A 21,367-nucleotide genomic window follows, 5' to 3' on the forward strand; every position below is an offset into this window, starting at 1 on the left:
GAGCTACCTTGAATCTATGTGTGCTGTATTACGGCTGATTTGAGGTTAATGACTTTCTAGGAAAAGGCTGGAAATAAACTGAAATAAAAAATAAAACAAACAAGTACAAAGTCCTGATGTGCTGATTTGCAGTACTTCACATGATAATGATATTAATGTAAAACACACGTTTTGTTGCCAATCTCTATTAATCAAACAACTTTCAGAGCCACAGTTTTAACAGGATATTGAGGCTTTTTACAGCAGTTGCAGAAGAGCGGAAAGCCCTACAGTATTTGCATGCAGCTTTGTAATGCTGTAAAAGTAGCTTTATTGAAAGTTGCCTTTGGGTTTACTCCTGATGACATCCTAAAAATACTTTTTAGAAACAAAGGGTAAAAATAAGCCAGCTACATGTACTTAAAGAAAATTAATGACAAATGTGTTGTGAGTTCTGGATGTAGCAATTGTGCAATACTTGGTGACTTGTTATAAGTTGAATGGTTTTTGGTTTTTACCTGGGTTAAGCTCGCTCGCTCTCTCTCTCTCTCTCTCTCTCTCTCTCTCTCTCTCTCTCTCTCTCTCTCTCTCTCTCTCTCTCTCTCTCTCTCTCTCTGTATACAACTGTCTTTTGTTCTGTATTTATAAAATGTTGTCTGTTTCAAGCAAATCAATGTTACCACTTTTTTTACAAATACACCCAGTCTAATTCCTCACAGAATAAATGTATGTTTCTAATGATACTCACACCCTTTATGAACTAGACAAACATCAGTCATATTGACACAATATGCTTCAAACGTTTTTAAAGAAAACACTTACCAGTGTATAGTACGTCAACAAATTACATTTAATGCTTGTACATTTGTGGAGACAATATTATAATGAATTGTTATGGTATTTTGATTGTCCCAAGTGCATTTTCATAATTTTTGTTATGTTTTACATTTTATTTATGAACACATTCTTGTAGGATTAATTTGAATGTAAATTGGTTGCAGATAGGAAAACTTCAGTGCTCCTAGTACATGACTATTAATGATCAGGGCAGGCTTGATTTCTGCTCAGCTGAACCATAACATAATAAATTCCAGACGGGACAAACTTAAGGTTCATCGCCATGTTCTCCAGCAGATGTCGGCCCTTTGCTCTCCCTGGTTCAGTGCACATAGCCCGTCTCCACAGCTTCAGCAAGCCTCCTCCTTTAAATTAGTCATTTGTATTGTGTTAATAAACAGTGCCCCTCAAACCTTATGCAGTCTTTGGCATTCATAAAAACAGACTGTATAAAAATTGCAGAATGTACGGTGCAATATAACAGTGACTTGTTGAATCAATAGCATTATCACCTGTAATCAGAAGCAGTACAGATCTCATGAAAATAAAGAATTGGTGCAGTAGTAAAACCTTGCCTTTGCAATGTAAACTGATATTATAAAAATGGCCCTGACATGATCATTGCAAATTCTGCCACATCTGTGTTTTTAATCCTGTCAGTCATATAAAAAGCTGTTACTGTATGCATACAGAGGTTGTCTTTGTGGTCAAATTGTAAAGCAGATTCTTCAAAGGAAATATTCTAACCCCGAAATAATTAACAAAGACATTTCAAAGATTCGTTGAACACATTAGCAACCAGTAAGTTTTAATACAAGCTTCTTACACATTGATGATCTCAATCACCCCAATTTATATCACACTATACAAGCCAAAAGTCATTATATATATATATATATATATATATATATATATATATATATATATATATATATATATATATATATATATTATGATATGTGCATTGTACCCTGCTTAAGTTAATTATCTTAATTTGTTGTTTCTATTCTTTTCTGATTCCTTCAGTCTTCTCAGTCACTAGTGGGCCTACATGTGATGTCCAAACTTTTGGAAGCCTATGTCCTGATAATCATTTCTTTCTGACAGGTACACAGTCTTTGTAGGTGACCTTGTCTACTGAAAACATTTCTTGATTTGATTAACATACTTGATTGGCAGGGTTTGTGTGTTCTGTGAACCTGTTGTTTAAGTTATGGCTGAGTTGTAGCTAGCTGACTGGGGACACAAATAAAATAAATTATTCTATGAACTAAAATATCAAAGAGAAAGCTTTGCAAAACTACCCAAAAACATTCCTAAGGCTTTAAAAGCACAGTCAAATTCAGATACACTCTTCAGATGCTTCAAAATAATTTAGATTATTACCCTATATTGTCACAAGACAAAATAAAAGAGCTATACAATGTATTGTATTTCTCTGCAGTAAATTCCAAAATTGAGGTATAAGATGTATGCCATTTTATCATTTCTGTAGCATTTCATTGCCTATATGCCTTGATTGATCTACTGCCATACGTGTGATGTGGTTATTTATATATAAACATTATGCATTTCAATTATGAATAAACACTTAGTTAAGAGTAACATATTATTTCCGCTTCTAAAGCCATTATAAAAATCACCCTTTCCTTTTCCCTTTCAAAAATGACTGCTTACTATTTCTATATATTTTTAAGCCACACGAGGGTGCTTGTAGTCTGTATTCCTCTTAGCAGACTTTATGTAACATGTCATGACTAACTACAGTGGTTCTCAGAACAAAAGATGTGTTACACTTTCTGGTGGCCGCATTATACTTTAATATGGCAGGAAGCTAACATAAAGTGAAGCAGTGGGGGTTATAAGAATGCAAGCCCAAACAATGACAACAGCCATCCAATTGGGCTGAATGAAAGCTTACTGTAGGGGATTACTGTGTGTCTACTTGGGTGTAGCCGCATTTAAGAAACACAGACCCATAGGATCCCCTGTAGTGATTCTTAACTAGTATTTGTGGAACAAAATGTGGAACATTTCGATGCAAACTTTCATTATGTTCTGTAGCCATCGAGACACCCTTTGTAATAAGCTACATCCATGTTTTTTGCTTTATATGTATTTTGAAATACTTACATTGTAACTGCATTTAAAGAGTACGTTGCAGGGTTCCAAAAAATATAGCGTTACATGTCCCCACGTGTTGCTATAACTGTTTAAATAAGGTACCTATAATTTTTCTTTTTATTGTTAACATTTATAACTTTAAAGCCTGTTTCAAAGCTCTTTTCAAAATGTGCGCTCTAGTGCACTGATGGTGTAAGTATTATTGCCCACATTGTAACACAACAATAACGATTCATGGTGTGGTACAGAACAGAAAAGTCAGAGCACCTGTGTGCCGCGGTGCCCCACCCCTGTGCGTAGTTTGTGTTTTATGTTGTATGTGGGGTGTTATGGTTGGTGTGTATATATTGGTGCAATGGGTATACTGTATATTGGGCTATGTAGCACGAGTGATTTAAAATGTATATTTGTATTTAGGCACAGGGATTTAACAAATCGGTTCACGTGCCGGGATTCAAGTGAATGATTAATTAGCAGTTGAGTCCTGGCACAGCTGTATATATAGAGGCATGAATCACTCAGAGTTGGGTGTTCAGTGCGGAGAGAATGGGAGAGAAAGTTGGGAGTAAGCTTTAGACAGATAAATACAATTGCTATTCGTGCTGGTTTTACACCAGCGTGATACTTGTTTTATTTAGTGTTTCTCCAGTGTTTGTTTTGTCTGTCTGTTTTGGCCATCGTGCCATTTTGAGTAAGTGTTCTGTTATGTTTAAACTTTTTTATTTATTATCAAATCTGCGCGCCAGCACATTCATTACACCAGTCTGATGTTGATCTCAATTCATAACCTGACCTGACGTTACCCTTAAGCCACCCAGGTCACATATGGTGTCGGAGTGGGATAGCGCCCCCTGGAGATTCAGACCAGGAAGTGCAGGTATAAAAAATAAATTGGGTAGAAAGAGCCAGAAGAAGGTGAGGCAATAGCAGCGTGGGGCCGGTCGCTAGTCCCACCACGTCTCTGCCACGTCTTCCTCACCTGCCTGGAAGGAGAAGAGTGGTGCTTCCGCTGTGGCAAGGTTGGGCACGTCTCATCTGACCAAGCCTCCCTGTGGCAGGAAGTGGAACTGGTGCCACAGGCACAGCAGGAGGGCAGCTGGGATGCCTACCTCAGCGCTCTCGAGGCCTTGTGGGGAGTGGGGCCACTTCATGGTCAACTGCCCCCTCCTCCAGGAAAAGAAGCATCAGTCCCCAGCAGCCGAGGGACAGCCGCACCAGTCTCTAGTGTTAGAGGGAGAGGAGGCCTCCACCACAAGAGGGAGACTACCGTCTGCTCCAACCTCTACCGTTAGAGGGAGACTACCTGCAGCTCCTGCCTCCACCACCAGAGGAAGACCACTTGTTGCTCTCACCTCTACGACCAGAGGGAGACCTCTTTGTTGCTCCCACCTCCACCACCAGAGGAGCTGAAGCTACCTCTCGAGGATAAGCTCCTGCCTGAGCCTGCCGAGTCTGCATTGCCTACGGCTGACGTGCCTGCAATGCCTAGGGCTGTCGAGCCTGTAACACCTGGGGCTGCCATGCCTGCAATGCCCGTGGTGGCCTGGGGAGGCCTGCTCGTCATCGTCTGGGAGACCAGTTCACCACCGCCTGGGGGGTTGAGGACACCACCCCCACTCGCAGCAGTTGCGCTGCCAGAAATTCTGGGGCCGGAGCCCAAAAGAAGGGACTTGCCGGCTACAGAGAAGAGGGAGAGGTGAGGAGACTACCTCCACCTACAATAGTTGCACTGCTGGAGTATGGAGCGCTGGCACCACTGCCGGAGTGTCCTGCGCTGAGGACAGCATTACCACTGCCAGTACCACCACCACTGCCGGAGTACGCAGCACTGCAGCCACTGCTGGAGTGTCCCGCACTGAGGGCAGCATTACCACTGCCAGCACCACCACTGCCGGAGTGTCCCATGCTGAGACCAGCATGGCCGCTTCCAACGCCACATCCAGAGTGCACTGCACTGCCACAACTACCTTTGCTGGAGGAGCCAGCCTTGGTGCTGTCAGCACGTCTGCTGACAGCATGCCGTTGCCAGCATTGCCACTGCCAGGCTTGTCACTAGCAGCATTAACGCTGCCAGAGTGTGCCAACCCGCTGTCAGCCTCTCCGCTGCCAGCGGTGCCAGTGGAGGAGGACCTTGCTCCCCTGTCAGCATTACCCCGGCTGGAGGAGCCAGCCTATGCAAGAGCAGCATTTCCACTGACAGGATTGCATGGACAACATTGTCGCCCATGGGCCCATTAAGGCCTCCGTTCCTGGCGCCAGGACTATGACCGGGACTGCTGGGTTTTTAAGGGGGGAGGTGGCCTATGAGGCCATGTGTGCTGCGCACAAGGGGGGAGATATGTGGCGGAGTGCCCCACCCCTTATGCGTATTTTGTGTTTTGTGTTATGTGCCGGGATTCAAGTGAATGATTAATTAGCAATTGAGTCCTGGCACAGCTGTATATATAGAGGCATGAATCACTCAGAGTTGGGTGTTCAGTGCGGAGAGAATGGGAGAGAAAGTTGGGAGTAAGCTTTAGACAGATAAATACAATTGCTATTCGTGCTGGTTTTACACCAGCGCGATACTTGTTTTATTTAGTGTTTCTCCAGTGTTTGTTTTGTCTGTCTGTTTTGGCCATGTTGCCATTTTGTTTGTATTTTGAGTAAGTGCTTTGTTTTGTTTAAACTTTTTATTTATTATTAAATCTGTGCACCAGCGCATTCAGTTAAATATTGTTCACAACTCCCAAGGATGGGAACAAAAATTGTTTAGAAAATGAAAAGGGCAACCCGTTGTTTGAAAACAGTGCAATACAGTGCTAGGGCAGCAGTGTGGAGTAGTGGTTAGGGCTCTGGACTCTTGACCGGAGGGTTGTGGGTTCAATCCCCAGTGGGGGACACTTCTGTTGTACCCTTGAGCAAGGTACTTTACCTAGATTGCTCCAGTAAAAACCCAACTGTATAAATGGGTAATTGTATGTAAAAATAATGTGATATCTGTATAATGTGATAACTTGTAACAATTGTAAGTCGCCCTGGATAAGGGCGTCTGCTAATAAATAAATAATAATAATAATAATAATTTCTGTTACACAGGTCCATACCTAAAAATGTGTTTATCCTTTGGATCCAGTAGAAAATGACAAGGGTATGGTTTTCCTCAGCACTGAGGTCCTCAATGTAGGGGGCATTATCACCATCCACAAGTATTCTCTGGGGCAAGCGTGTCTGGAACCGACTGGTCTCTTCGTAGTTGGTGTGAAAGTGAGTAGCAGCAATAAATTCAACAGTGTTGGCCCAGTTGACACCAAAGCTCGCTTCAGGTCCAGAGATATATTTTAGGCTGCAACATAAGTATTCCAGTTATTCTAAATACCACCACATTTATGAAACCACTGGTTCTAATCACAAGGCTTTAACTCATGGGCTGTTTTTATGATAAAATGAGTTTGATATTTATCAAACCGTTCTTTACTGTTAAAGAAAATGCCAATAGTCTAGTTTCAGGGAAATGTTAATAAACAGACTTTGCTAAATATTCTTTAAACAACTCATGCATTAAAGCTTTGTAGTCTCAATTCTGAAATAAACAAAAAAACATAGATGTAGTGTTTTGATGGACTTAGGTATCAAGTTTATATCTGCTTTAAAATAGAGTAAACAGTAGCACTGGCATGAATAAAAACATTGAAAAACAGTTTACAAAACTAAAAGAAAAGAAAATATTTTTGATTGTGCTGGTAATTACTGGTAGTACTGGTGGTAGCATTAACATTAAACTATCCATGATGGTGCTCAGATAATAATAATTGAATAGGTTGACACATCTTTAAATATTAATGATTAATTTAAATGTTACACACCGTTCTGAGAATTTAGGTACTGCCAGTATCGATGCTCTGTGTGCAATCCACATGTAATACAAGATTTGATCTTGATTTTCTGTATCCTGATTTTTAGAACTACTTCTTTTCAGATGCTGTATTGAATGAAGATAAAGAAAATTATTTGTTCCAGTTCACCACATCTTTCATTTATAAGTGCAATCTGCATTCCAAAGACACATGTAGGAAGACATACAGGGACTTGTCATAACAAATACACTCAAAAGGCCCATTTTAATTTTATTTCAAGTATCTGTGCTAAATGTATTGGTCTGACTAATTACAAATAATCAAACCTCGGGGATTTTATGTATTCTAAAATACATGCTCCTAAAATCATGCAACACTGCAAGCAATAATAACAATTGTTAAAATATATTTACATTTAATTACTTCACACTAAAGCTCTTGTAATTAGAAGTACTATAAAGCTATATGGCAGTTATGTACAAAAAAAAATAATGTGACTAACATAGGAAGCCTCTTGATAAACTTGTCAAATGTGATTTTTACTTAGCCTTTAATAACACCTAGTGGTCAAATATTGTAACTGCTATCTTTTACAGGGAATTGATCTGAATATAATGCACACATTATAGAATATATAAACAGATTCAGCTGATAGGGTTCGGGTTTGAGTGGAGTGACCTCACTTTCAGGCTAACCTGGGTTAAAAAAAAAACAAAAAAAAAAAAAACTTTAATCTCCATGAATAAATACAATGATGAAAAGATTGTAAGTACTTAGAAACCAAAAATACCCAACGTAAGATAAACACCTTGGTATTTGGGTATTTTTATGGAAACGTGTACACTACTGTAGAAAGATGGTTGTGCGGTATTATGGAGCGTAATGTAATAATAAAGTTACCAATATTATAAATCTAATTTGAAAACCTGAGTTTGACATCTCAACATAGGTATGCATCCAACAGTCATTTAGTACCTCGAAAAAGGCCTTCCATTTAATCATCATGTCTGGAATCAGTGAGTGGCAGCCTGAAACTGTGTAGCAGAAGTCATCTGCCATCTCTTCCGGTGGCAAAATCTCAAATTCAACAGGCCAATCCTCAAAAAGGCCTGTTTCTATAGCAGCCAGGAATGGGATGGCAGCGAAGTAGTAATTTATACCTAGGAAAAGCATACAAGTTTAAGGTTACAGATTTCAAATTCAAAATTAATAATGTATGTGTTATGTTTTCATTTATTTTCCAGAGATTAACAGACAATTGTAAAAGCAAAAAAGAAATGTCTAATTTACATTGTGTTGTCAATATGTTGCTTAATACTACACAAAGAATAATAAGCCTTTTATAATGATGCTTATTATAAAGCCATTTGTTTGCTGCTTGCATGGTACTATCCATTAACTTTAAAAGAGAATATGTTTGTGTAAAGACCTGTCATAATTAAGTCAGTTGGGGTTGTCTATGTACTTATGGCAATTCCCTATTTATATTAAAATTCAGAGAACATGTCAAACAGTATGGTCAGTACATCTACTACCTGAAAAATAATGACATGTACGGTACAGTACAAAAACAGTCAAGTTAAACAAGACACAGGGGCATACATTGTTGAAACAAAATGCATTCACCTATTAAGACCAATCTTCCCTTGGATGCAAAATGCTCCATCTATTACTACGGTATTTTGCTTTTAAAAGAAGAATAATATTTTTCAATGTTTAATGAAACACTCTTAAGAATGTGACACAGTGGGATTCTTGCAGGCAACTGACAGTATTGACAGTTTCCAGAGCCAAAGAAAAGGTTGTGGAGCATACTGTACAAGTTCTTTTTTGTTCTTTTTTTTTGTACAGGAGTGTGGGTGATCTGCTGACAGACGGGAGAGACACAAGAAAGCTGTCTTTGAAATCCCCTCAGGTGCACAACATTTATTGAGATTTTTTTCTTTTTTAGCACACAAGAAAGCCACAGGCCATGGGCATTGGTCGTAGGCGGCAATACACAACCGTGTATAAAACAGAAATACAAAACTGAGAAGGAGGTCATGCTGACCACCCCTGCTAACAATACTTTAAAAATAGCCTAAACTAATCCCTAATCCTTTTCAGCAAAACCCCAATCCCGGTTGCACATTCGTTGATTGGTTGTTAAAAACAGAGAAGTCCTTGTTGTCATGGTAGTACAGACCTGTTTGGTCTTGGCTCTCAGCCCGGGGGTGTGTCAGGGTATCCTTTTCATAGCAAGATGCTCCGCTGGGACACGCCCACCAGCCGCTCAAGGAACCGCAGCTGACCAATCATCTGCTGCGATTCCCTGTAAACAGCACATGCTTCCTCTGTTACATGGAGCATATCTGGCTGTTTCTAACTTAGCCACTATTAAGAGTTAGAGTTTAAAGAATGTAAAACTCTAAGGGCATATACAGTGCCTGCAGAAAGTCTACACCCCCTTTCAAAATGTTCACCTTTTGTTGCCTTATAGCCTGGAATTAAAATGCATTAAAATAGTTTTTATTTTCATTTATCTACACATCCTACCCCACAACTTCCAAGTGAAAAAATATTCTAGAAAGCTGTAGAAAATTAATTAAAAATAAAAACTGAAATAGCTTGGTTGGATAAGTGTCCACCCCTCTTGTAATAGTAATCCTAAATTAGCTCAGGTGTAACCAATCACCTTCAAAACCACACACCAAGTTAAGTGACCTCCACCTGTATTAAATTGTTGGGATTCACATGTTTTCAGGATAAATTCAGCAGTTCCTGTAGGTTCCCACTGCTGGGTAGTGCATTTCAAAGCAAGACTCAACCAAACCATAAGTTTTGTATTTTTAAAATATAATTTTTTTCTCAATAAAACCTTTTTTCCCCTTAACAGTGTGGAGAATGGTGTGTAGATAAGGTAGAAAAGTGGAACAAAATCCTCATTTAAATGCATGAAACTCTGAGGCACTGACACAACAAAATGTGAAAAAGGTCCAGGGGGTGTATACTTTCTATAGGCACTGTATAGTACAGTAGTACTGAGAACCTAATTGCCTGAGGTTTCTTAATCAAGGTAGTTAAACTGCCTCTCTGGATAATCTCCCAAGCAGCATTTACTGTATCTGCTACCCCCAGCTTGTATTCACTGAGTTCAAATGAGTAAACTCTATCGCAGAACAAACTCATAAACCACCAAACAAGGTTAGGTTCAAGAATACAAGCTACCAAATAATACCAAGACTTTTTTTATTTTTATTTATTTTTATTATTATTATTTTCTCCCAATTTAGAATATCCAATTATTATTTAAGCTCGGCTCACCATTACCACAGCTGCGCTGACTTGGGAGCGGCGAAGATGAGCACACGCTGTCCTCCGAAGCGGAGGACAACGCAGCTCTGGGCAAGCCCGCAGGTGCCCGGCCAGACTACAGGGGTCGCTGGTGCGCGGTGAGCCGAGAACACCCTGGCCGACCTAACCCTCCCTCCCCCCGGGCTAAGGCGCTCGGCTAAGGAATATCGGTCGACAAAGGAATAGCCTGGACTCGAACCGACGACATCCAGACTATAGGGTGCATCCTGCACTCTATGTAAGTGTTTTTACTGGATGCGTCACTCAGGAGCCCCATACCAAGACATTTTTAAAAATAATCAATACTTACAGGCCCACCAGCTCTTGACAGAGATGCACAAATGATCCCCGGTTTGAGTACCACAGGATGAAGTATTAGTAGGATCAGCTAATCTACCTTAAAGAAAGATATATAAATATATTGATGAAATGTATATACCTGTATATTGGTAATAAATCCTATTTTTACAGAAATGTGTCAATTTTTATAAGGACCCTTCCCCTACTTTTCTGATTTTTGTAGGATAAACTGACATCTTTTCATATTGTTTACTTGACAGTTTATTTTAACGATCTAAACAGCGACAGATCTAAATACTCCCACTCTTTAACTGTAAAAATCCAGCTGATGTTATTAACCTATTAACCACACAAAATTCAATATCAAAATCAGTGAACAGAGGTGTGCATTTGAACATGTTCACAACATTATGAGGAGCTGCGACTGTTACTTAAATATAAAATAAAACCAGATAATATTTCCATACCTGTGTGAAACTGCCATCCGTGTTGCAAAGGCAACCCCCACAGCACATTGCCTGTATTATTTGGGCCCAGGAAAGTCATGTACTTAGCTGTTGCATTAAGCAATAATTTGTACATTCCCATTCTCTCTATATAGTTCCATGGGTTGATGACAATTTTGTTGTTCTGTGAAGTAAATTCATCCAGCGATTCTGGCACATCTTTCCAGAGAGGAGGAGGAGGGTAACCAACATGGCCAACACTTCCCTCTGCATGCAGAAACAGTAAAAGTAACAGTGGAACCTTGCTTGTCCCAAACAGATAGCTTATGACCATTTTTGAGCAAACCAATAAACTACTGTACATCTGTTGGATTTCATCTCTTTTATGCTGGTAGAAACACTGACTTTTGAACTGTGGTATGCTGAAATTATCTTTTCAGTTAAAGCAATTCATTTGTTATCATTTGTTCAGCATGTGTTTAAACTTGCAAGTATGTCAGTACTGTCATTTACAGCACTGTATCTTGAAATATTTATTCAATAGGGGAATGAACCCGATTACATGTCAATGGCCTGTAAACCTAACCATCATCTCAGATAACCTGCAGAAGATTGATTTTTGTAAATATCAAAACACATTAAATATCAAAACACAAGTGGTACTGTTGGAAACGTGAGCCTTTTTCTCAACCAAAAATAAAATATCATTAACTCTGACAAAACTGACATTAATAAAAAAATGATTCACTAAGAAGAACTTGTTTTCCATCAGTGAACTTCCAGAAGTGTGTCGTAATAACCACTTACCCGAAATGATAACTTGATAAGAAATGGACTTTGGAAGGTGCCTTTATAAATCCTGTCTCATTCTAGAAATGCGTCAATGGTCAGTAACCAGTGTAATGTCAATCATGGCTTTACATGCTTGCTTTAATACCTTTTTCTGCCTTTTTTTCATCTACAGATTTACTTCTGCAGATACGTATCTTGCAGCAGTTTATGAACATGCCGTCAAATTGCCCAGTGTTCAGGATCGACCCGTTTCTCAGGAAGAGGCCTTGTCTGCAATGAATCTAAACTTGAATGTTTTGGAAGATGCAGTCAAACAAGCTGCTAAAAAGGTATTTCATTTTTTTATTTTTTTTTATTTCGTATGAACTACTTCCCCTCAGAAAAACAAGATTTGTTGTTGTATAGATCCCATACAGTACTTCCTAATCTCTCATTGTCTAGGGCAGTGGTACTCACTTTTATTTCCCAGTCCATTTCAGTCCAGTACCTTGTTCCACCCATATCTTAACTTACTGATTAGGATCTGATTAGAAAAATAACTTGTTGGAACAGACTGAAAGTGCCATAAATAATCTCCATCCTAGCTGTCCTTTTTTCAAGTATTTTGCATTTGTTTAGGGAGCACAGATAATTGTGACACCAGAAGATGGGATTTACGGTTGGTCTTTTAACAGAGAGGCCATTTTACCTTATCTTGAAAATATTCCAGACCCAGATATTAATTGGACTCCTTGCACCGAGCCTGACAGGTACTGTTATTACATTATGACAGCCATTAAACAGATTTGCAGTATTTTCTATTATTACATAATTATTTGTTTATTTGGCAGACGCCTTTATCCAAGGCGACTTACAGGTGTTGGAATTATACAACAGGTGTTGTATAATTATTATTATTATTATTTATTTCTTAGCAGACGCCCTTATCCAGGGCGACTTACAATCGTAAGCAAATACATTTCAAGTGTTACAGTGCAAGTAATAATACAATAATAATTAAAAAAGGAAGCACTCAAAGTGCAACTAAGTATTATTGGATTCTCAAGTTCTTCAAAGAAGATTGTACTGTGCTATTATTTCTAATTTGTGACCTGGAGTCAGGCGTACTGTACTGTCAACTAAGCCATCATCAAACTACTGCAAGTTATATGGGTGACTATGTAAGAAATTGAAATATATTTCCCCCTTTTTTATGATGTCAGGTTTGGCCGAGCTCCAGTACAAGTCAGACTTAGCTGTATAGCAAAGAATAACTCTATTTATGTTGCTGCCAATGTTGGAGACATTAAACCATGCAATGCAACTGATCCTAAATGTCCAAAGGATGGTCGCTATCAATATAACACTGATGTAGTGTTTGCTTCAGATGGAAAATTGGTTGCTCGGTATCACAAGGTAAGGTTTATGCTTCTCGACTATCTTAGAAATTATGAGGAAAAAAAATACAATGCACTGTAGCTGTAATTGTTCATTAGCTATCCCAGGTCCCAAAGTTAAAAGGAGGTAGGGCCATTAACTTCTTAAATGACTTATATTAAAGATGAACACACCAGGTATTTCAAATTCAAAAATAACATTTCAAAACTGTTGAATTAGTGCTGTATTGAAAATAGGGTTGAACAATTGAATCATAATGTTATTGTGCTTTGAGAGAGAAAATGGCCAAGTCACCAAGCAGACATTCAATAGCAATGGAGGTTGCTTTTTGGCAGAGAATATTGTAGTTTAATAAATGAACTATTAGGAACACTTATTATCCTTTTATTTTATATACAGTTGTAGTCAAATACCCCAATGGAAATTTATAATTTCTAGAAATTTCTCGAAAACAAAGAATTTTAGGAAAAATCTTTTGTAGCAAAAGTTTTGCTTTTGTGGATGAGGGAAAAAAGTTACAAGAAATAGATGTCTACAATGAATTATTTCAGTATTTTTTTTGCAAAACTCAAAAAATGCTAATTCAAAAGTATTCATACCCTTTGATGCTATAATAGTCGCTTTTGTGCATTTTCATTTGCAAGTGAACTGTGACATTAGGGCCTTATCAAGCACTATATTCTGAAATGTTGAATACTGACTTTGGATACTGTTTTAATTATGGAACCTGTGTTGTTGTTTTTTTTTAATCTTTTGCTAAATTGCATTGCCTTTTACATTGTATGCAGTTCTGTGCATGGGTAACATTTAGATTTCATTTTGCTTTTGGGTCGTTAGTGGGGAATTTTACATACTGCTACAATATGTACCAGATTTAAAAGTATGTTTATTTGTTTATTTAGCAGACACCTTTATCCAAGGTGACTTACAGAGACTAGGGTTTGTGAACTATGCATCAGCTGCAGAGTCACTTACAATTACGTCTCACCCGAAAGATGGAGCACAAGGAGGTTAAGTGACTTGTTCAGGGTCCCACAATGAGTCAGTGGCTGAGGTGGGATTTGAACCGGGGACCTCCTGGTTACAAGCCCTTTTCTTTAACCACTGGACATGTTCACAGTCATCTCGTTCTGAATTAAAATACTTCTTCTGTTGATAATATAGTACTGTACTAACAAAACCAGCTACAGTACATCTAAATGGAAGCTTACTTATTTTAAAACACAGTCTTTCAGCTATATATTTTTGACATTGTATTTTTTTTTGTGTTCCCTGAAAAATGAACAAGGGTTGGAATGGGCCAAAATGAAATAGTCAGATATGGGTCACATTCTTTTAACCGTCACTGAAGTCAAAATTTTACAGGGTCGGATATGTGAGTGCTGACTGAATGTTAAGTTTCCCCTGTCAATTTATATAAGTCACTTGGCTCGAGAACCTGTCTTGTTCATTTATTATTGGATACAATTTAATTATCTAATGATTATGAGAGGTACAAAGTTCATTAAGTCTGTTATCCATTCTTTTTTATGATGGTGTGTTTGCCATGTGTACAATCAGTTTGGGCAGTTTCACAATATTTATATGTCAATGCTTTTACAGAGATTGTGACCTTTTCACAGGTTCATTCTAAATCCCACCTCCTTTGATTTCCTAATTTGGGAAACTCTATACTCTCATTTCAAACCTAAAAACAACACCCTGTGTGCAGTAATACAGCATGTGCATACCAGAGGTCAGCATTGTGAAATCTTTCATGCCGTAATAAAAACCAACAAACAATATTTTATATATTGCATGATGGCTTCCTTAGATGAGTGAAATGGATATACAGTGCCTTGCGAAAGTATTCGGCCCCCTTGAACTTTGCGACCTTTTGCCACATTTCAGGCTTCAAACATAAAGATATGAAACTGTAATTTTTTGTGAAGAATCAACAACAAGTGGGACACAATCATGAAGTGGAACGAAATTTATTGGATATTTCAAACTTTTTTAACAAATAAAAAACTGAAAAATTGGGCGTGCAAAATTATTCAGCCCCTTTACTTTCAGTGCAGCAAACTCTCTCCAGAAGTTCAGTGAGGATCTCTGAATGATCCAATGTTGACCTAAATGACTAATGATGATAAATAGAATCCACCTGTGTGTAATCAAGTCTCCGTATAAATGCACCTGCACTGTGATAGTCTCAGAGGTCCGTTTAAAGCGCAGAGAGCATCATGAAGAACAAGGAACACACCAGGCAGGTCCGAGATACTGTTGTGGAGAAGTTTAAAGCCGGATTTGGATACAAAAAGATTTCCCAAGCTTTAAACATCCCAAGGAGCACTGTGCAAGCGATAATATTGAAATGGAAGGAGTATCAGACCACTGCAAATCTACCAAGACCTGGCCGTCCCTCTAAACTTTCAGCTCATACAAGGAGAAGACTGATCAGAGATGCAGCCAAGAGGCCCATGATCACTCTGGATGAACTGCAGAGATCTACAGCTGAGGTGGGAGACTCTGTCCATAGGACAACAATCAGTCGTATACTGCACAAATCTGGCCTTTATGGAAGAGTGGCAAGAAGAAAGCCATTTCTTAAAGATATCCATAAAAAGTGTCGTTTACAGTTTGCCACAAGCCACCTGGGAGACACACCAAACATGTGGAAGAAGGTGCTCTGGTCAGATGAAACCAAAATCGAACTTTTTGGCAACAATGCAAAACGTTATGTTTGGCTTAAAAGCAACACAGCTCATCACCCTGAACACACCATCCCCACTGTCAAACATGGTGGTGGCAGCATCATGGTTTGGGCCTGCTTTTCTTCAGCAGGGACAGGGAAGATGGTTAAAATTGATGGGAAGATGGATGGAGCCAAATACAGGACCATTCTGGAAGAAAACCTGATGGAGTCTGCAAAAGACCTGAGACTGGGACGGAGATTTGTCTTCCAACAAGACAATGATCCAAAACATAAAGCAAAATCTACAATGGAATGGTTCACAAATAAACATATCCAGGTGTTAGAATGGCCAAGTCAAAGTCCAGACCTGAATCCAATCGAGAATCTGTGGAAAGAACTGAAAACTGCTGTTCACAAATGCTCTCCATCCAACCTCACTGAGCTCGAGCTGTTTTGCAAGGAGGAATGGGCAAAAATTTCAGTCTCTCGATGTGCAAAACTGATAGAGACATACCCCAAGCGACTTACAGCTGTAATCGCAGCAAAAGGTGGCGCTACAAAGTATTAACTTAAGGGGGCTGAATAATTTTGCACGCCCAATTTTTCAGTTTTTTATTTGTTAAAAAAGTTTGAAATATCCAATAAATTTCGTTCCACTTCATGATTGTGTCCCACTTGTTGTTGATTCTTCACAAAAAATTACAGTTTCATATCTTTATGTTTGAAGCCTGAAATGTGGCAAAAGGTCGCAAAGTTCAAGGGGGCCGAATACTTTCGCAAGGCACTGTACATATGTATTTGTTTCTTTCTGTTTCCTTTACATGTTTCTTTGTTTTTCTTTTCAGTACAATCTTTTCTTAGGAGAAAGCCAGTTTGATCAGCCTGCAGAACCCGAGTTTGTAACATTTAATACTACATTTGGAACTTTTGGCATTTTTACCTGCTTTGACGTGTTGTTCTACAATCCTGCTGTGCATCTGGTTGACCACCTCCAAGTGGACAGTGTCCTGTTTCCTACAGCATGGATGAATTTGCTTCCTCATCTAACTGCTATTGAATTCCATTCAGCGTGGGCTATGGGTATGGGGGTCAATTTCTTAGCTGCAAATACTCATAATACCACCATGAACATGACAGGTACGATTACAACATATAAACAAGTTTTTCATTTTTGTGTTCCAAAGCTTTAGATTTAAAGTAAAAACTGTAAATACAAATAAAAAATGAGTGACTTGCCAAGCAGTCTGGAGGAGGGACTACAGGATATAATCCAGGGCCCTATGCAGTGGACAAATGGTGCCCCCCTTTCAGCTAAACAGTGTCTTAAAGTGGTTGGTAGCCTGGACAGTCTTGCACTGTTTATTGTAATCTTTTCTGGTTAGTAATCGGTAGCAAAGCAGTCTAAAAATGATACTGCATAAACTATATACAAAAAATACGGTTTTGTCACACTTAAAAATGTTGCTATAAATTCAGTAACTTGCATCATCAGAAATTAACTGTTCTTGCTTTTTGTGCCTCAAAATGATTATGTTTTCCTGACTTTTAAGCATTCATTAACTCTGCTCTCCTTTTTCCCTTTTGAGATCCAGAGGTATTTACACCATTTCTCCCTCTCTCTCTGCCATTGCCCTTTTTTTTTTAGTTAAAATAACTATTTTTATGCTGATAACTTGCTCCAATATCATGTTCTTTTTTTTCATGTGTGGTTTCTGTCCACACAGGTTTTAAGAACAAAACAAAAATCTGCCTTTTCAATGAAGCCATTGAGTGCACATTTATAAGCCCCAAAGAGACCATCCCTTTAAACATCTTGTCAGAGGCGTTAATACATTTCAATAATTACATCTGAAAAATACAAATGAAATCAAAGTGTAAAATAAACATTTAGGTAAAATCTGGCAAGATTAATATTTGACAAGTGCCAGGGTGAGATGCTTTGCAGCCAGTTTGACCTTCTTGGCCCTGTTACATTACAATACCTAAAAAAATATTTCTTTTTATATACTTTTATAACTTGCTTGAATTGCTGTTTTCAGGAAGTGGAATATATGCACCAGACAAGGCCATAGCATACCACTATGATGCAGAAACAGATAATGGACATCTGCTGATTGCTAAACTAGACATCCATCCCAAGCTATCCCCACATTACACTGCTGTGAACTGGAGCCTCTATGCAGCAGGCTTGGATACAGTCTCTGAAGACAATGCTGTTTTTAATGGAACTATTTTCCAAGATGTGTATACTTTTATTACATTAAATGAGGCTCAAGAAAACATTAGTGTCTGTCAAAAAGACCTGTGCTGCCATTTGAGTTATTCCATGAAAGAAAAACAAGAAGATGAATTGTATGCATTGGGTGCTTTTGATGGACTCCATACAGTTGCGGGACAGTATTACTTACAGGTAATGTCAAACAGTCCACGAAAAATACTGTATTTATCATATGGAACTGTCATATGCAGTTCCGTATGTCATATGCAGTCCAAAGCTCTTTTCAAAATGGACGCTCTAGTGCACTGATAGTGTAAGGATTATTGCCCACATTGTCAAACAGGTAACACAGCAATAACGATCCATGATGTGGTACGGAAAAGAAAAGCCAGAGGACTTGTTCTTAAGGGTTTTCTTTTTTTTTAATCGCAGTGATTTCTCAAACCCCAGTGCAATACAGCAGCTATTTTGAAACAGACTTTAAAGTTATAAGTGTAAAAAGTTGTCAGGATGTTAACAATGAAAAGAACAATTACAGGTACGTTATTTAAACAGTTGTAGCAACACGTGGGGACGTATAACGCTATTTTTTCAGAACCCCGCTACTTACTCTTTAAGCAGTTTGTTGAACATGTGGGAAAAAAGACACAAATAAAGATTTTGATGAAAAGTTTACTATTTGCAAGAAAGTATGACATTTCAGACAAGTAGGCTACAATAAATATTTTATTTCTCAACATATATATATACAGTAGTTTACTTTAAAACATGTGTCATGTTTCAAATCGTGACTATAACTGCATTTGTTTGTTTTGCAGTTCAAATGAAGGGTTTTAATGTATGTAGGTTTTTTTTACCCCCAACGTAGGCAACTCACATGACCTTTGTTCTTTACCAATTCATACATGTGACGTTTTTGTCTTTCTACATGTATTCTGACACAGGTATGTACTTTAGTGAAATGCAAGAACCCTGACTTGAAAACCTGTGGGGAACCTGTAGAGAATGCTTCGACGGAATTTGAAAAATTCTCACTGTCTGGCAGATTTGGTACAAAGTATGTATTTCCAGAAGTCCTGCTCAGTGGTGTGCACTTGGCCCCAGGTGAATTTGAGGTAAGACAATAATGTTTTTCCTGTTGCTTCCTCTTCTGTTATTTCAGTCCTTCATGAAACGAAAAGACTGGTTATGTTTATTTTATGCTTTTAATCACAAGTTTAGCACAACATTGGACAGCTGTTTGGTCATACACATCATAAGAAACTTTTCCTTTCCCCTGCAACTGTTATAAACACTTTTTTTAAAAATGGTATCCTTTCCTGAAATCTACTTTATTATTTTTTTTTTTCAGGTATTAAATGATGGTCGTCTTAGAAGTGAAAATGGAACCTCCAAACCTGTTCTAAGTGTCACTCTCTTTGGAAGATGGTATGAAAAAGACCAGGATGTTACATGGATTGTTTGAAATATTTAATTCATTATGCTAATAAAACATCCATTATATAATAAAAACAGCGTGCTGTCTTTTTCTTCCATTTCACAGTCTCTAGCTTTACCAGAGTAGAACTGAATAACAAATACAATGAAGTGACATCACATTTGACATGGTAGTCCCAGAGGCAACAGGCTTTACAAGGAAGAATATATCCATATATGTTGTATAAAAAAAAATTAAAAAATTCAAATAAGAAACAGGTTTGAAGTAATAGGCCTGATTTTGCTGTAAAATGCAAACATGAAGGGAGTTTGAGCTGGTTGCTGGTGAAATTCGGTTAGTGCTAACCATTGAAGAAAATGTGGGAGTCAGAAGCTGTTAGCAAATAAGGAGCAACTGATATTCCCTTTAAGAAAACTGTGCCCCTAGCGATTGCCTTTGCTGCAATCTTGATAAAGGTTTTCTTTATTGCATTTGATTGCATTGTTTGTTAATGCAGTATTTAGAAATATTTACATTCATTGAGCAATTTTGCATATGTAATTACAATGTTTTAGTATGTTCATAAACATAAACTATTTTTCTAATACATACTTCCAGCCTTTTGCCATATAGACCTTACTTAGGATTTATATCGGAACTGTGATTTGGAATGTGTGTTCATTAACCAGTAGTCAATGCCATACTACACAGTAGGGGTGTGCCGATATTCGTATTTTCCAAGTAATTACCTTTAAGAAATGTATTGTTCTGTAATAATTAAATGGAATAAAATGTGTTATTTACTCAACACAAAGCAATGTGCCCCCTTGGTTGCACAATTATTGAGTTTCAATCAATAACAACTGACAGTGTTTTTAATAGAACTTTTAAACTAACAATGTATTGCGGGATTGTAGTCTTCTGATTAAACTCGACAAATAAATACAAATCCCAGTTTCCACAGCGGTAACTCTTGAGTTAGGTTTAAAGGGGAAGGGAAACGGTGGGGTTTTGTGTGTTAAAATGATTTACAAAGTAATGAAAAAAAAACATTTGCCATACAAAACACGTCATGCTTATCATATAATACAATAAAACGACTTTTAAAAATACGTAAACCAGCACTTCCTGTTAGTGTGTTCCAACATACTGACATTGACGTCACTGGTTGGATAACTTGACCGGCTGGAGGATTTAACATAACAGAGATGGTGAATGTCACGTCGGGATATGCACATACCTGGGAACCAAATATCTTCTTTTATTTATTATTATTTATTTCTTAGCAGACGCCCTTATCCAGGGCGACTTACAATTGTTACAAGAAATCATATTATTTTTTTACACATTATTTGTTACATACAATTCCCCATTTATACAGTTGGGTTTTTACTGGAGCAATTTTATGTAAAGTACCTTGCTCAAGGGTACAACAGCAGTGTCCCCCACTGGGGATTGAACCCATGACCCTCCGGTCTGTAGTCCAGAGCCCTAACCACTACTCCACACTGCTGCCCTAGAACATCTTCTATGTTAATATATTATATAGAAGATCTTTGTGGGAACTCTCCAGGTTTGTTAAAATTGTTAAATAAAGTTATTATGGTTTGAATAAAAAAAAAAAAAAAAATATATATATATATATATATATATATATATATATATATATATATATATATATCGCTTTCATGATACATCACACGTTCTACTGCCTAGTATCAGCCTTTGCTGAGCCGAATCGCTGTGTATTTCCAGCCTTCCTTTTCTTTACTGTTGTCATCAGACTTTGGATTATAAAAAAACCACCATTTCACCAGTACTTTGTTGTTTGTCATTATCTTGAGTACTGCATCACCTCTACACCTGAACACTGCAAACCACTTTGCCACACTGAGACAGACTTTTAACTCTACAATTTCCCTGTAAATAAATACCTCTGTTTATTTCTGCAGTAAAACTTAAATAAATGCAACACCGTGGCTTTTTTAGTTTTAAATGTAACATTGTCCAACAGTTGCTTTTTCTTTTGTAATA

At 38.0% G+C, this 21,367-nt stretch overlaps 2 protein-coding genes across 3 annotated transcripts; one reads left to right on the forward strand and one right to left on the reverse strand.

Annotated features, from left to right (window-relative positions):
- Positions 1 to 808: 808 nt before the first annotated feature.
- Positions 809 to 11,319, reverse strand: LOC117410410 (protein LEG1 homolog). Of its 2 annotated transcripts, XM_034016924.3 has the most exons (6): positions 10,877 to 11,318; positions 10,420 to 10,506; positions 7,752 to 7,936; positions 6,786 to 6,901; positions 6,027 to 6,265; positions 809 to 1,181 (listed from the first exon to the last, which is right to left on the reverse strand). In XM_034016924.3, exons 1-6 carry the CDS (start codon positions 11,217 to 11,219, stop codon positions 1,015 to 1,017), a joined length of 1,137 nt encoding a protein of 378 aa, XP_033872815.1. In that variant the 5' UTR covers positions 11,220 to 11,318; the 3' UTR covers positions 809 to 1,014. The 2 variants fall into 2 exon arrangements, with proteins under 2 accessions (XP_033872815.1, XP_058881129.1); XM_059025146.1 differs by lacking the exon at positions 10,420 to 10,506 and having other exon boundaries at positions 10,877 to 11,319.
- A 395-nt stretch (positions 11,320 to 11,714) lies between these two features.
- LOC117410868 (pantetheinase-like) lies at positions 11,715 to 19,428 on the forward strand. The gene is made up of 7 exons (XM_034017774.3): positions 11,715 to 11,976; positions 12,266 to 12,396; positions 12,850 to 13,042; positions 16,544 to 16,835; positions 17,738 to 18,108; positions 18,861 to 19,031; positions 19,268 to 19,428. Exons 1-7 carry the CDS (start codon positions 11,731 to 11,733, stop codon positions 19,379 to 19,381), a joined length of 1,518 nt encoding a protein of 505 aa, XP_033873665.3. The 5' UTR covers positions 11,715 to 11,730; the 3' UTR covers positions 19,382 to 19,428.
- The last annotated feature ends 1,939 nt before the right edge of the window (positions 19,429 to 21,367 follow it).

Source organism: Acipenser ruthenus, chromosome 6 (assembly GCF_902713425.1).
Source record: "Acipenser ruthenus chromosome 6, fAciRut3.2 maternal haplotype, whole genome shotgun sequence".
NCBI classification, from domain to species: Eukaryota; Metazoa; Chordata; class Actinopteri; order Acipenseriformes; family Acipenseridae; genus Acipenser; species Acipenser ruthenus.